The sequence below is a fragment of the Watersipora subatra genome, chromosome 4 (assembly GCF_963576615.1).
Source record: "Watersipora subatra chromosome 4, tzWatSuba1.1, whole genome shotgun sequence".
In the NCBI taxonomy this organism is placed as follows: Eukaryota; Metazoa; Bryozoa; class Gymnolaemata; order Cheilostomatida; family Watersiporidae; genus Watersipora; species Watersipora subatra.
In genome coordinates this window covers 5,845,111-5,860,216 of record NC_088711.1, presented here as the reverse complement: position 1 = coordinate 5,860,216, position 15,106 = coordinate 5,845,111, and the positions used below count along the sequence as shown (strand labels likewise).

At 35.6% G+C, this 15,106-nt stretch overlaps 1 protein-coding gene across 4 annotated transcripts in view; it reads left to right on the top strand.

Moving 5' to 3' along the window:
* Positions 1-11,120, top strand: part of LOC137394700 (calcium-activated potassium channel slowpoke-like) — a 76,441-nt gene extending 65,321 nt beyond the window's left edge. For all 4 annotated transcript variants that reach the window (XM_068081465.1, XM_068081467.1, XM_068081466.1 and 1 more), the window contains 5 exons: positions 2,110-2,223; positions 3,175-3,305; positions 7,033-7,230; positions 8,424-8,594; positions 10,117-11,120. In XM_068081465.1, coding sequence (XP_067937566.1) covers positions 2,110-2,223; positions 3,175-3,305; positions 7,033-7,230; positions 8,424-8,594; positions 10,117-10,230 — 728 coding nt within the window. In that variant the 3' untranslated portion in view covers positions 10,231-11,120. The remainder of the gene's footprint in view (positions 1-2,109; positions 2,224-3,174; positions 3,306-7,032; positions 7,231-8,423; positions 8,595-10,116) is intronic.
* Positions 11,121-15,106: the final 3,986 nt, after the last annotated feature.

Sequence of the window (15,106 nt, the reverse complement as noted above, 5' to 3'; positions counted from 1 at the left end):
ATTAAAATGTTTTCGATGTTTTAAGAGCAAAACGTACAAAATGTTTACTTTTTGTTATCTCTTTTCATCATCATAGATGGCAAATATTTTATTAAAATTAAACACAAACTATATCTACCCGTTTTTATATATAGTATGTAGTATGCAGTACAGTTTATGGTGGAAATATTAAAAAAGAGCTTTACCGAAGTTGTTTTCTCGACTTGAAACGGATTAAAATTTACATACATTAATTCTAATGGGAATAATTGTTTTGGATCTCGAACAACTCGGTTTTCGTGCAACCTTCTTGAACAGTTTATGTTCAAGAACCGAGGTTCCACTGTATACTAAAAATAGAAAAGTATGCTAGATTTTAGAGCTCATTCATGTACATAAGGTTTTCTTATGTATTTATTTTTAGCTCTAAACTAATACAAATAATTAAATAATGTTACATAATGTTATGTGATGCTAATGGCTTACCACAGTTTACTGTCTACAATTCATTGATTGCTTAGCAAGTTTGTTTTTTCATTTAACTAACTAAATTTTCTAAATTTTACACTTAGTGTTCTGTGCTCTTGTTGTTATGAAAATATTTCTTCTCTAGCATAAGTAATGATATTCTTTGAACATTGTCATTGATAAAGTGCTATAAAAATGTTGCTTTGATATGTTTAATATGAATAAGAGAGTTTAAAGTATTTTTGGTTTTGGAGTTATGTTATCTTGTTATGTTGTCTTTTGTAACAAGAAAGAATAATTTCTTTTGTAAAACATTGGCTGCCCAGCTTCCTCAGTTTCTTTATGAACCGTAGGGGAATCCAACAAATTTACTATGAACCTGTTTGCTCAGTGATATTTTGTATCCTGTATATTTATTTCTGAGACATTATAATATGTGTTGGGAACTTTTTATTCCGACTTCCTCCAACCAAACACAGACATCCAATTTCATGAGTTATAAATTTGTCGTAAAGATCTGCCGAGTATAAGTTACACGCAGCCAGACAAAAATGCATAGCATAATTCCTAGATGGAAGACAGCTGAGCCTTTCTAATGACTTGTTTTAGCTATTCCAGAGTTGTTGACTCCTCAGTCACCATTTCTAACTCAGGGTAAATAACATATTATGTCATGTTTATATGCCACTGCTTGATTGTTTGGTAGGTTTCATTTTGAATATGTACACTTACTTTAATTTTCTTCTTGGCTATCTTGTCATATGCCTCACTTCCATAAGCTAACCTTCATGCTTCTCACTTCTAGAGAGTTCTAATAAAATTGTTCTCTGTTGGCCTGATAAGGAAAGGAAAATGCATGTATAAACCATAAGACCTGCTAACACAATTAACAAACTACTCAACTCTGCCCTTGTATACGGCGAAATCTTTGTGTGAAGGTGTCAGCTTAGCATATATGACTTTTAGAGCAAGCTCGCTATTTTGGAGTACATAGAACAAATGCATCCGTATAGGCACAGCATTTGAATTTGAAAGAACCTAAACTGAATGTCGACCTAAAAGTGTTGTATCCTGATTTCTGTTATTACATTCTCTCTTTGTCGTTATTATTACATGAAATAAATTTCTAATTTCTAAGTATTTTGTGTCTGACATGGAATAAGTTGAGCTGGTTTCAATCATTTTACAATTGGTTGTTGTTCAGTAATGTTGTTATGTATGGTTGTGAATAAACAGGTACTACACAGAAACAGGAAGCAATAACTTGTGCTTTGTGGGATTTAATTGTGAATAATTTATATGCTTTGTTAATACATCTTAGTTGTGAGACTCTATAATAATATATAGTTAGCTCTCTGTTGTTACTTATGCTAACATAAAAAGAGAGCAAGATGTAGGAATAGTATCAGGTACAAATATAAAAGACAAAAAACTTAAATAGCGTTCGAAGATGCAGTTTATATTTATTGAGTGCTGCTGTTCTATGCCAGGTTTTTTAGCATGAAATACTCTGGCATAGGTAACTACCCTTGAGTTGTCCTCTCTCCCTTTGCGTTGCAGTGATGGATTATGTTCAACTATATGCTGTTGATAAGTTATGCTCACCTATCTTTAGAATATGCCTAATTTAAGATGAAACAATAATTTTTTTTCAACTTGTAGGTTTCATGCCTCCTGGGTTCTCACCAATAAGCTCTCCTACTAAGCTGAACTCAAAAGTCAACCAACGAGGGGAGGCTGTCCATGGAGCAAACATTCCAATGATAACCGAATTAGGTGATCCTTCTCCTATACCAGTATGATAGGGCCACTCATTGGCATATTTTAAATCTTTTGCTCTCAATCTTTTTGAAAACCTTTTTCACACTTTCAAATTATCTATATATGTGCTCAAATGTCGCACCATTCTGACAATCATAAAGTGCGTATAAATAGCTGCATGGAAGTAGTTTGCGTATGCATTCTATTGCCTCCTTATGTAAGTTCGCTTTTAACTTTTCTAGAAGGTTCTGTTGTTTATTCTTTGTTTGAAGTCATAGCAAAAGGCGGGCCAACCAGCATTGCTTTCTTTTGCAAGTTTGTGAGACTGCTTTCTTTGGATTAGCATGATTTATTGGTTCCATACGCTTTGAAAGCACACATCAGATTTTGTAAGATACCCATTGATGTCTTGCAACGCTGTTGCTATAATTGTGTAGGAGAAAGAAATAAATGTAGGAGCATGGTAACAAAAAGACAAAAGTTTTCTTGGCGGTGTCAATTGTTCCACGGTGACTAAAGTTGGACTTTTCCATTAATGAGAAAGCATTTAGTGGATTATTTAAAATATTCATTTGCTGAAGTGGTTTAGTGTGAATTTTATGTTAATCTACTTTTCTGCGTAATGAGAAGTAAGTTAAATTGAAAAAAACTTCTGTTGGCCTATGCATGAAGTATTAAATTGTAAATTGTATTGATCGGTGTAGTGTAAAGTGTTCCGACCTGGTAAGCACCGTTTGGAGTTGCGTTCTCAAATCTATGACCATCCAACTACTGTTTTGGCTACTTGTTCTGCTTGATAAGGAAACCATGAAAATAAGCTTCAGGCATTTTATGTCAGCATACCTTTTACCTGGCCTTTGTAAAACTTACACAAAAACCAGCTGTGCTTTATGATCATTGGCTGTCATCAAGTCTCACTTGACTGAATATACATGCAATGTACAGCATGCAATGCTAATCTTGCAGCCAATGATTCAAATGTGCAATTTCTGGATCAAGACGATGACGATGATCCTGACACTGAGCTGTATATGACTCAACCATTTGCTTGCGGCACTGCCTTCGCTGTCAGTGTGCTAGATTCTCTTATGAGTACGGTATGTTGAATATCTGGGCAATAATAAACTACTTTCTGGGTGACATTTATGGACATAAATGGCCATTACTTCCAGTTTTACGTAATGCACTGAACAGCATTCCTCAGGAAGACCAATCTTATTGGTTAACCCTTGGGCTGTCTGCAATCTTGTGATTGCCAAAATAAGCATAGCCACGCCAAATCTACTGCATAAAAAATTCATACAGGACTGACCCATGATCACTCTAGCAAAACTCCCATACTATCTCCTATAAGTAAAAACGAGTTTTCTTTTTTGTTAGTACAATAAAAGCCAGCATCGACGAATGATTTTTATTCCTATTAACGACACAATATCTGAGCGGTGTCTTCGGCAATTTAAAAAATTATTCTTGTATACCCTTGTGACCTCCGAAAACTTTAAAATAAAAAATGCAGCACATGTTGGTAAAGGCATGCTAGGACAACTGACGGGAAACGATATGAAAATTCTCGGTTATGGAAGAGGTATCGGAAGGAAATAAATTAGCCTAACGACCTTTGACCTAAGTAAGATGTAAATCATAAAATCGCTAGATGAGTATGAGAGAACAACCCTTAAACTATAGCTAGAGCACTTCTTTATAAGTTTGTTTCACAATTGGTGTTCGGAGATTATGCATCTTATTATCTAGATACATACGATGTATATGTCAATCTCTTCTCAATAAACACACTTGCATTTTGCACTTATCCAATTATAACTTACTTCTGTTCAGTAGATTTGATTGCATCTGAAATTTGACTCCCGCTTTGCTAATCTCATCTAATTGCAGAGCTCAGTGCTAAGAGTTTTGAAGTTGCATTCCTGACTAAATTGGTATTTTACACACCAACTTTTTGTGTTGTGAGTACTTAATGTACTTCAGAGATGCTTTAAACAAGTAGTGTAGATGCTAACTTGACCATGTCAAAAATAGTCTTGGAGTTTTAAAACTTGATGCTTTCAAGAATGTGACTTGTGTACTTTTAGCACTGAGCTCTTCAGTTATCCTATTTGAATATAGGTATTAATTAAAAGTGAAAAGAATGAAGAAAATATTCCTTTTGCAGCATGATTTCCCTGTGATAGTTGAATGATAGCTATATGCACACACTAACTTTTAGAGGAGAATTGCTTATTGAATGTTATCAGGCTCTACTCTATTCATGCATTCTATCTCTTTATGGTTAACGCATATCTGCTCACCTGTTGACATTACAGTTGGGCTCCCATGAGTAGATAAAGCCTTTCATTAGAGAATCTGACTGATAAGCAAAGCATATAAGATTTGCTTACTCTGTTTGTACAGAACTTGTATCATGCTTAGATTATGTCTGGCTGATAACAAGAACGCTTGCACTCGTGATTGTTCTACCTTTTGTCCACAGTAAAATTCCAACTTGAACGCTTTTCACAAATGGCTCTCTCAGATAATGTTTAAACTTGAAACTTTGTTTAACTTTGACTAGCACAATCTACTTCACTGCAGAAATATTTGCTAACATTCATTTAGGTTATTTTAATTGTTGATTTATTACTTTTGGTATAAATTGTATTTTTGCACAACTTCTTGCATAACAGGTTTACTTTTGTAAGAGATCACCACTGCTAGCATTTACTAAGGACATAGTGTGCAATTGATAGAGAGTTCAAGTCTGTTCTATTATAAAATGAGCACCATGCCATATTGTTATTCCAACTATTATTTGGGGGTAATTTTGGGAGAACTCTGCAATTATATACAGGTTTCTATGCATATACAGCAAACATCTTATAATAAGCAGTAATAATAGAGCTCTTTTGCGGTATTCTTCACCATGATTTAAGGTTTGTGTAACCAATGATATACAGCCACCCAAGGATAGCCGACGGCTATCATATGGGCGGGGTTTAATGATGGAGCTCTGTTAGGATTGTGCTAGCCTGGGTTTCGGAGCAAACAACTCTCGCGGGGCGGTCGCGTTGCCTTGTTTGGTTTTGGAAAACATGACTCGCTGTTATCGTTTCATTAGCTCATTCAGTCAGTAGACCTAGCGGTTCACTATAGCAAACCTTGAATTTCTACGATGTAGGGGTGATTACCTAACCAAAATAATGGATCCATGCAAAATAAAACATTTCAAATTACCTACTTTTAGTAATTTTAAAATTGCTAAAGGTCGTAGTATATGCTTAAAGTTGAATATAATTTACCCGAAATTACCCGAACAACGGCCTTTTTTTCTTAGTTTTTGATTAATATTTTGCTACCCCTAATATAAAATAACAGTCTTTCATCGTTGTCACATTGTTTTACCTGGCCAATAAGATGGGACAGCAGGCAAAGCTGTGCAGTATAGTTTTCATACTCAAAATCTAAATACAAAACCGAATTTGGGCTATTTTACGATTGTGACTATTAATATCACGAATGCTTGCGCATGGCAACTGACCGATCATAATGGTGACAATATTGGGATACTATATTTATTTGACAACAAAATGAATTTAACAGATAATTAAAATAACCACTATAGTTAATAATATTTGTAAATTTATAAGGGGCTTTATTCAGCATATTTGTTTGTTCGGGTGCCGTGTTCGGGTTCATCCCAACAGAGCTCCATCATTAAACCCCACCCATATGAGAGCCGTCGGCTATCCTTGAAGGGCTGTATATCATTGGTGTGACATAAAATAACAAGCTTCATGGTTTAGATAACCATATAAAATTCTATTTCTCTGGCATAGCAGATGCTTAATGCTAGTCAACAAATGACCATTGAGTGAAATCTGTTTGGAAAATGGTCTAGCTAGTAGTTATTATACACAGACAATAAATAATCAGGCTTTCAGTAACCAAGTCGCTTTCTTTACATAGATTTTTCAACTTCATTAGAAAACTGTGTACTCTACCTTTTAGTGTTGGATGCTAGACAATGTGTTATGACAATACATGAATGTCAAAATTAATGAGAGATAGTCTAATATTGTTTTGGAAATTGTTTTTGTATGATTAGATTTAATGCTTAACATCCAAGCCGCATTAAATTGACTTTTTTTCGCATAAGGCTGCTTACATTTATATCGCTACACATTTTTTTCCAACTTTGATTGCCACATACTTTACAGCTGTCTTACCAAGCATTTAGATACAAATGAAAGTGCCAGGGTAGTTCCTGGCAACTTTAGCTCAAATCTCGCTCTACTTCTGGAAAGTCCTGATTGTCCTATATAATCTCATGCAGTCTATCGACATGACCTATCTGTTCTCAAATTCTGACCTCTTGTTGAGCAAGCTATTAACTTTGGCTAGACTTACATGTGGGTTGATTTCCTTCCGGATGTACCTGATAATCTACTATATATGATTGGATTCTGTCGTTATTCGTATATCATCCATTAGCTCTGTTATCAAAGTAATCTAGTCACAAGATGTGTTTGTAATCTAGACTTTGTACCAAGATATGAACGAAACATGCAGATTATAGCTGAATATTGGCAATAGAACAATAGAAGTGTATGATTCATACTCCATACATTTTATTACGCTTAAAAATAGATTACGAAATATTAAATTACTTTTTATTGTCAAGGTCTTTGTGGAAAGTTTAATCGCTTGTTGCAACTGAAGTATTAATCAAACAGGATGTACCAACTGGCAGCAGGTGTGGTTTGTGTGAATAACATGAAAAATCAGTTATACTGTATGAGTTAATATAAAAAGTAATAAAATATATTTCAGAGTTACTTTAATGAGAATGCCCTGACACTCATACGGACGCTAATAACGGGAGGTGCGACTCCTGAGCTGGAACAGATCTTAGCTGAGGGGGCCGGCATTCCCGGATGTCAGCAACCCTCTTCTGAGTTAGAACATGTCAGGGACCGATGCAAAGTTGGTCAGATATCTGTGTATGACGGGCCATTTGCTCAATTTGGGGTACGTATAGTTTACTCATAATAATGGACAGGTAATATATTTACACAAATGCTCCGATTGTATTACACTCTCGTTGTGCGTATGTGATTGTTGAAAATACTTCGCGGCAAATTCACATTTTTTAGCATTGTTCTGCATCATTTTCATCAAATTAAAATTGTATTTTAAGGGTAAAACGTATTTGTAACAGCTCCTTCTTTGTGCATCGTTATGTTACTTTAACATTGCTTGAACATTTGGAATATCCCAGTGTAGAGTTTAATAAACCTTTGTGCAATATAATAGTGTTCAACAGAGATGTTTGTTAGACTGTAACAAAAGCGTGGTTGTTGTTGAAAAGGAGAGGACTATCAGTTTGGACTATCAGCAGTATAGCTCGGTACAGAATTAATAGTATTAGTAGTATTAATAGTATTAGTAGTATTAATAGTATTAAAGATGAACTGACTTAAAATTTTAGTAGATTTTATCAGAAAGTATCGCTATTTTTCTATCATTTGCGATCGTTTTTATTGTTTAAGGTGATCTGACTGCCGGGATGTTTGAAGATTAAAATCGACAAAACTTGATCATGATTAAAATGCTCAGAAAAAAATTATGCGCGGAATGACATCACTAGTTGCTATTGTTGTTATAGTTTATATCGTCTATTGCGTCAAGTTGCAGCGTAATGCATTTCTGTTCTGTCAGTTTATTTGCAACTATAGATGTCATAATCGCACTTTTCCTTGATTTGAGCGTTTCAACGGCGATCAAGTTTTGTCGATTTTACTCTTGAAACATCCTGGCAGTCAGATTACCTCAAATGTCACAAACAATCACAAATGATAAAAAATACCGACATTTTGTAATAGAATCTACTAGAATTTTGTGCAAGTTCATGTTTAATTGATGGTATAGATAGGTGTAGCAGGTATATATCCTCCATTACCATAGTCTACTTAGGATGGTGGGAGATACATGTAGGTGTAGCAGGTATATATCCTCCATTACCATAATCTACTTAGGATGGTGGGAGATACATGTAGGTGTAGCAGGTATATATCCTCCATTACCATAATCTACTTAGGATGGTGGGAGATACATGTAGGTGTAGCAGGTATATATCCTCCATTACCATAATCTACTTAGGATGGTGGGAGATACATGTAGGTGTAGCAGGTATATATCCTCCATTACCATAATCTACTTAGGATGGTGGAAGATACATGGATCTATTCGTTTATGCCCTCAAATACTTTGGTATCTTATGCATCGGACTGCATCGGTTTCGAGACACCAAAGATAATACGACAGCTGCATCGTGCAAACGTTACGTCATCACCAACCCTTCAGCTGATTTCACTTTACTTCCTACTGACATGGTAAGTGCACTGTGACAATCGTAACTATGCCTAGCACTCATGCTGGTAACATCTATTACCTTAAGTTTTACTGATGCTTGCTGCTACTCTTAGTTCCTTCATGTTACTAGTTACTTTAAATTGCCAGTGGAAGGGCAGTGTAATAACAGGGCTTTTCCTATGTACAATGTCAATTAGAAGTGGACAGGCTGACGATGAAAATGTAAAAATTATAACATGTAAAATAATAACATAGAAATAAGGTAAAGATAAGTTCGTTTAAAGTTCATCCAGTTTAAGTTAGTCACCATCTCTAACTCCTCATCATTTTGCTCCTGCATTCCCTAACCTATTCACTTGTCTCTTAGGTAAAAAAGTTTTTTTGTTGATTACGTTTTTGTTATTTATGTATTTACGTATCTGCTATATACTACTGCATTTGTTTGATTGCTACATATAACTATCCACAGTATTTATGTACGAGTTATCATAGATTTGGGGATTTAGTGATGTTTAATATGAAGCGGCTCCAGGAATGCATTAAGTTTGTATGTAGAGGTTCTTATATGTTGTTTTTTGCACTATTTGCGACACACAAAATTAGACAATCTGAGTAAAAGTTATCTAATGCAATGTTTGGACTATTTAACCATTTAATTCATTTAATGAGTTACGAACATTCACAGCGTGTAGCAACTACAGAATGATTAATTATTGATAGATAGTGATTAGTCATTAAATTACTCTCTATATATCTAACTGCCTCAATACTTCGGCTGGTGAGAGATATGCGATAAGCAATTATCGGGCTCAATACTTACCTATAAACCGGGAGTTATCTTCTGCATGCCATTTTCAACGATAAGCAATCAACACAGTTAATTACCCTTTCGCAGACTCAACAAATTTAATAACAGTATCTTTAACAACCACCAAACACTTCTGCTATATGCCAGATAATTGGTTATCTTAAAGTTCACGCATTGATTATTAACGATTTAATAATACATTATAAAGGCATATGGATACTCTCGGTTATGGAGGTTTCTACGGCTCAGTTCTTAGGTACCATTATGTACCCCAACCATAAAACTGCCTAATTTTTTAAAAATTATGAGAATTATTTGACTGGAATTCAAACACCATTTTTCATGCCCTATATGTCTACCATCTTTGCATAGAAAATCTGAGCCCACTTTATAGTAAAAATAAATATAATATTCGCAGCTCATCTTAAATACATGAGGTTCAATATCAATGTTGACTGCATTCACTAGTTCACCAATTTTATACGTAAATACATGTAGGTTAGATAGTATTCTGGCTGGTATTTGCTATTGAATGATGGTCGCGAGATATGCCCTCAATAGTTTTGATACAACTGGAGAATCTATAAACTAAGTTAACTATAACTGTATCACAATGGCATACAAAAATCTGGTTTTAATACTGATGAATGCAATATTGAAAAGCTAACTAATTTTTCTCTTAAATTTAGTGTTACTGTATTATTACATGTATCTATTGTGTATTGCTTTTGTAGGCTTTTTGCTTTCTTCCGTATGACGTCGAGCTGAGAATATCTCAACAGCAGACAGTTGAACGAAAAAAGAAACGAAAGCCAGCTTCATCTAGATCACGATCTTCCCGTCACTAGAAATGCTATTTCACTTATAAATCCTGATTAAACTGCTGAGAGGTCATTTGTTAAAGTGCTGCAATGTTTGCCAAACACGCTGTTAGATATTTTGTGCCTGCGGTGTCAGCTAGCAAACTAGTAAATTCTGTATGCATTAGTAGACCTATTTCGTAGCTTTATCAATCCTTCTGTTGGCTATCGCCATAACAAATTGAGACTTGTCTTACCTCCAGCGGTTTCAACGGTATTAATAGGTACGCATACCTTTCATATGGTCTATTTTCTTGTATGCAATTGAATCTTTGCAGTTTGCAAGCTTGCAGTCTTTCCTGTCTCATAACCATTAAGTTACCAGAATGCTATCTTTACGTAGTTGAACTCCATCTTTTGTTAGCAAAGCTGGAGCACTATTGAGCGTGGTTCAAATGCGGAGAAGCTCAATTTTCAATCTTTTCATGTGACACTGCTGCGTGTCAGTAGCAAGTCAACAATTATTCCTAATTTGTGAATCAGTGTGTCTCGTTGCTTTTATGCATCTTACCGCTTTTCTGGAGTTATTGTAATATTGGTCCCAAAACACCAACTTTTATAAGCATAGCTCTTGTGATAACAGTTCCGAGTTTTGGCATGAATGCTTGAGCAACCTCAACACAACTTATGCAAACACAAGACCACATAGCTGTGCATGTCATTTCATTGTTTGCATAGGAAATGTATTGTTTTATACGAGAGAGTCAGTCTATTTGTCATTTCCCATTACTGCATAGTTTTGATATAAATATTTTATCAACTTTGGCTATCTTCTATCAGATGCACTTCAGTGAATTTTATTGTTGTATTTCTTTACATATTGTATTGAGCCTTTAACAATGTTTTTCTGGCAGTACTTGAATATACATGTACATGTAACATAACAGTCAAATATTTTTCAGGTATTATTTAGGTGTATTCGTGTTAATCAAAATTTAGAAGATATCTGTAGATGTGTCGGATTCTATAGCATTTTGGTTTTATTATTCAAGTTTGAAGCCCATAACCGGAAGCCCAGAAAAATCAGCATTTGTCGCACCAAACAGAATTACAAGATACTAAGTACATATCATTACATTCTTTCTCTTTAGGTAAATGTTTGTAAAAGAATTAGAACTGCGCAACGATTAAAAAAATTAATCGCGATTACTAACTGGTCTGAACCAGTTAATCTTCGATTAATCATAGAATTAATATCACAAAAACCTGCATATTCGAAAACAAATAATACAGCTACATACAAGTTAATTATATTTGAGACAATTATTGTTAATAGAAGTACATGTTATGTACAATGTATATAAGTTACAATGCATTAATAATTATGAATATGAAAATAGTCCATGAAAGTCTATAATTAAGCCAGCCAAAAGTTGAGGCAGCATAGTTTATTTACAGTATCCAAATGAAGAGATGCCCTCTGCCTACATACAATATTGCCAGCTTTAAAGAATAGCCGCTTACAGAGGACAGTAGTTGCGGTAGTCAATAGTAGTAGTTATTGTCTGCAACAGCCGGTGATGAATTCTGAGCGGTATGATTAGAATTAGTTAAATGATATTTAATGATGATATGCTGTAGTGGTAGGCAAATTCTTCTTGGCATATATTGCCAGACCTGCCAACCCAAGAGTGAGGCAATGCGTGATATTTGGTTTTGGGGCAATTGATGTATCAATGATACTATATATAAAATTGTGGAAATTGGGGCAAAAATCTCACGCATTTTCATTTTTTCTTTGGGATGATTGCGTGAGTCTCACGCCCAATGCGTGAGAGTTGGTAGGTATGTATACTGCCCTTCACATTCTTGTTTATGCTTCCGACATCGTCAGAAAATATGTCAGCTAATACTTTAGACGTTTTACTGCTTTTATGTTCCAATAAAGTGTCAATCTCATATTACTATTATTCTAAAGCTAAAATATGATTGTGATTTTTTAAAATTAAAATATTTGCTTAGTTTACCTAAAAAAGTTTTTAGAAGATAAACAAAAAATAGACTGTAAAATATTAAATAATACTGAAATCGCTTTTGCTGCTATTACCTAGAAACATGTTCAAATAACTTACCGTACGGCATGTCTGCTTACGACCAGATCGACATGGCGTTATTTTGTTGCATAAACAAGTTTTATGTTTGTGACTCACTTATTGTTTCTATAGTAGGGTGCAAAATAATTGTGGTTGTATTTAATTGGTAAGAAAGTGTTGCTTGTCATAAATTGAAATATATGTACGGTATAGGGAGTGCTCTCTAAGAGAGCAGAGCAGTCGCAGTTCCACAACTAATTTCCTTCGGAATAAAACAAACGAAAAACCATACTCGTTTCTCTTACAATTTATGCAACATTTATTACTATCTAGATTGTGCTTGAGGAAGACCTACAAAATCCTTTACAATATATTAAACAATACAAAAGAACCACATTATGATCATTTGTGAATAAATACCGTTGAAGTAAATTCTACTCGACAAGGATAGACAACTCCCAACTCAAGAGCGAGTTCCCACAAACTTGATGAGTCGATAAACAGACTTGCGGGTGAGCCGATAAACAGACTCGAGAGTGAGCCGATATGCAGACTCGAGAGTGAGCCGATAACAGACTCGAGAGTGAGCCGATAAACAGACTCGAGAGTGAGCCGATAAACAGACTCGATGGTGAGCCGATAAGCAGACTCGAGAGTGAGCCGATAAACAGGCTCGTGGGTGAGCCGATAAACAGACTCGCGGGTGAGCCGATAAACAGACTCGATGGTGAGCCGATAAACAGACTCGAGAGTGAGCCGATAAACAGACTCGAGAGGGAGCCGATAAACAGACTCGATGGTGAGCCGATAAACAGACTCGATGGTGAGCCGATAAACAGACTCGATGGTGAGCCGATAAACAGACTCGATGGTGAGCCGATAAACAGACTCGATGGTGAGCCGATAAATAGACTCGATGGTGAGCCGATAAACAGACTCGAGAGTGTCTTTTCTCAACTATTACACCCTAGCAAGCCAAGCGCAATAATTCTTGATGTTCGGTCAATAGCACTTATAGTGAATGCAGCTATGATACGCTGGCTAATATCACAATGCTAAAGTCAGAAACAGTGACAAGAATGTTATACCTATTTGCTTTTCAAACTCAAGCAGAGCTTATTTGTAAAGAACGCAGTATCTTTATTGGTGTTATATCTCTCAGTACCAAGCAGTAACACACCAACAATGATCAAACCGGCAGGTTATATAGCAATCCCAAGAAAAATCCACAATTGATTGGCTGCACAGTAATCAGGTCAACCAATTCCACAATAACATATTTCGAATACAAAAACGATAACATTTGTCACTAACTAATCACACAATACGAGTATTAATAATTTTTTTAGTGTTTGTATAGTAACATGCAAATCTTAGAACAATATGGTAATAAATGGTTAACATAAAAAAATTGCTAGTATCACACATACATATACTCTACATTGGACAAGTGTTAAGCGTGCGCCTTATAAATGACTATTCAAATTTGTCTGAATTGCGATGAACGTAATATAGATCCGTTGAGTTAGCAATTTGAAGCTGCCGGATTATAGGCTTAGAAAAGACGTCATCAACTCTTACGCATTCTGACGTCTACAAATACGGGTACACACTGATTGACAGCTCATTCGCTTTTACAAGCATGAAGTGGGGTCCAAGACCATTCGCCCATCGGTAGATCCTATCGGGGACGACAGTGACCCTCTCGGGCTTCTGGACTCACCAGTCAAAATCGATTTTTGAGTGCCAGTAGTCTCACCAACCACCTCAGCCCTTTTCAGGGCTATCATTTTCGTTTTAAGGGTTTTGTTCTGCGACGACAATAGTGGAAACTCGGTGTCGTACTTGTCGTCCACTTTTTTTATTACACCGTACATCATGAAATATATGTACGGTATATGAGAGTGCTCTCTCTAGGAGAGCAGAGTAGTCGCAGTTCCACAACTAATTTCCTTTGGAATAAAACACGAAAAACCATACTCGTTTCTCTTTCAATTTATGCAACATTTATTACTATCTATATCGTGCTTGAGAAAGACCTACAAAATCCTTTACAATATATTAAACAATACAAAAAAACCACATGATCATCACCTCGGTTGCATTTTATTTGAAGGTTAATTGGCTCAACGCAGTTAATCGTGTATTTGTATTGATCGCGTTAATCGTTTAATTAACGCGATCATTGTGCAGCTCTAAAAAGAATATTTAAGCACAACGAAACAACGCAGAGCCATTGATGCACCAAGATATGGAGCAATGAAATAGTACAAAAAGCAAATGAGAGACAAAGCATAAATGAGTTGTATACTGTATATTTACTCTATTTATGAACTGTTTGTATGGATGCTAAGTGCAAACTTGTAGGTGTTAGGTCTTTTGAGACAGCAGGATGGGCTCTTGAGGTAGCAGATTGGTCACTATTTGCAATGGTGTTCTCAGAGTGAGTTGGTGACACACTGTTGCTTAATGCATTGGTTGGAGCCTGATTAGATTCTCTCATAGAAAGTAAAAAGTGTCTTTAGTAAGCAGCTGTATGATGCATGACCTAGTTTTTATCATGTCACTAGTCACTTCATACCTCATCAGCTGGTGTGTGTGCTATATTCGTGTTATTTTACACTGCATTGTATAATACTAGGAGTTGTGTACCTCCGGTTTTTGTATTAAAGGACGTCATGAAAATACAGACAGTTGCGCTCGTTACAACGGCAATGGCTACTTCTTTATTATCAGTGTTCACGTGCAGAATAAATAATCTCCTACCATCTAACTAGTAACAACTACACATGGTGGCAGCGGTGTTTGTATCATGTCTGACGGAGAGGGGG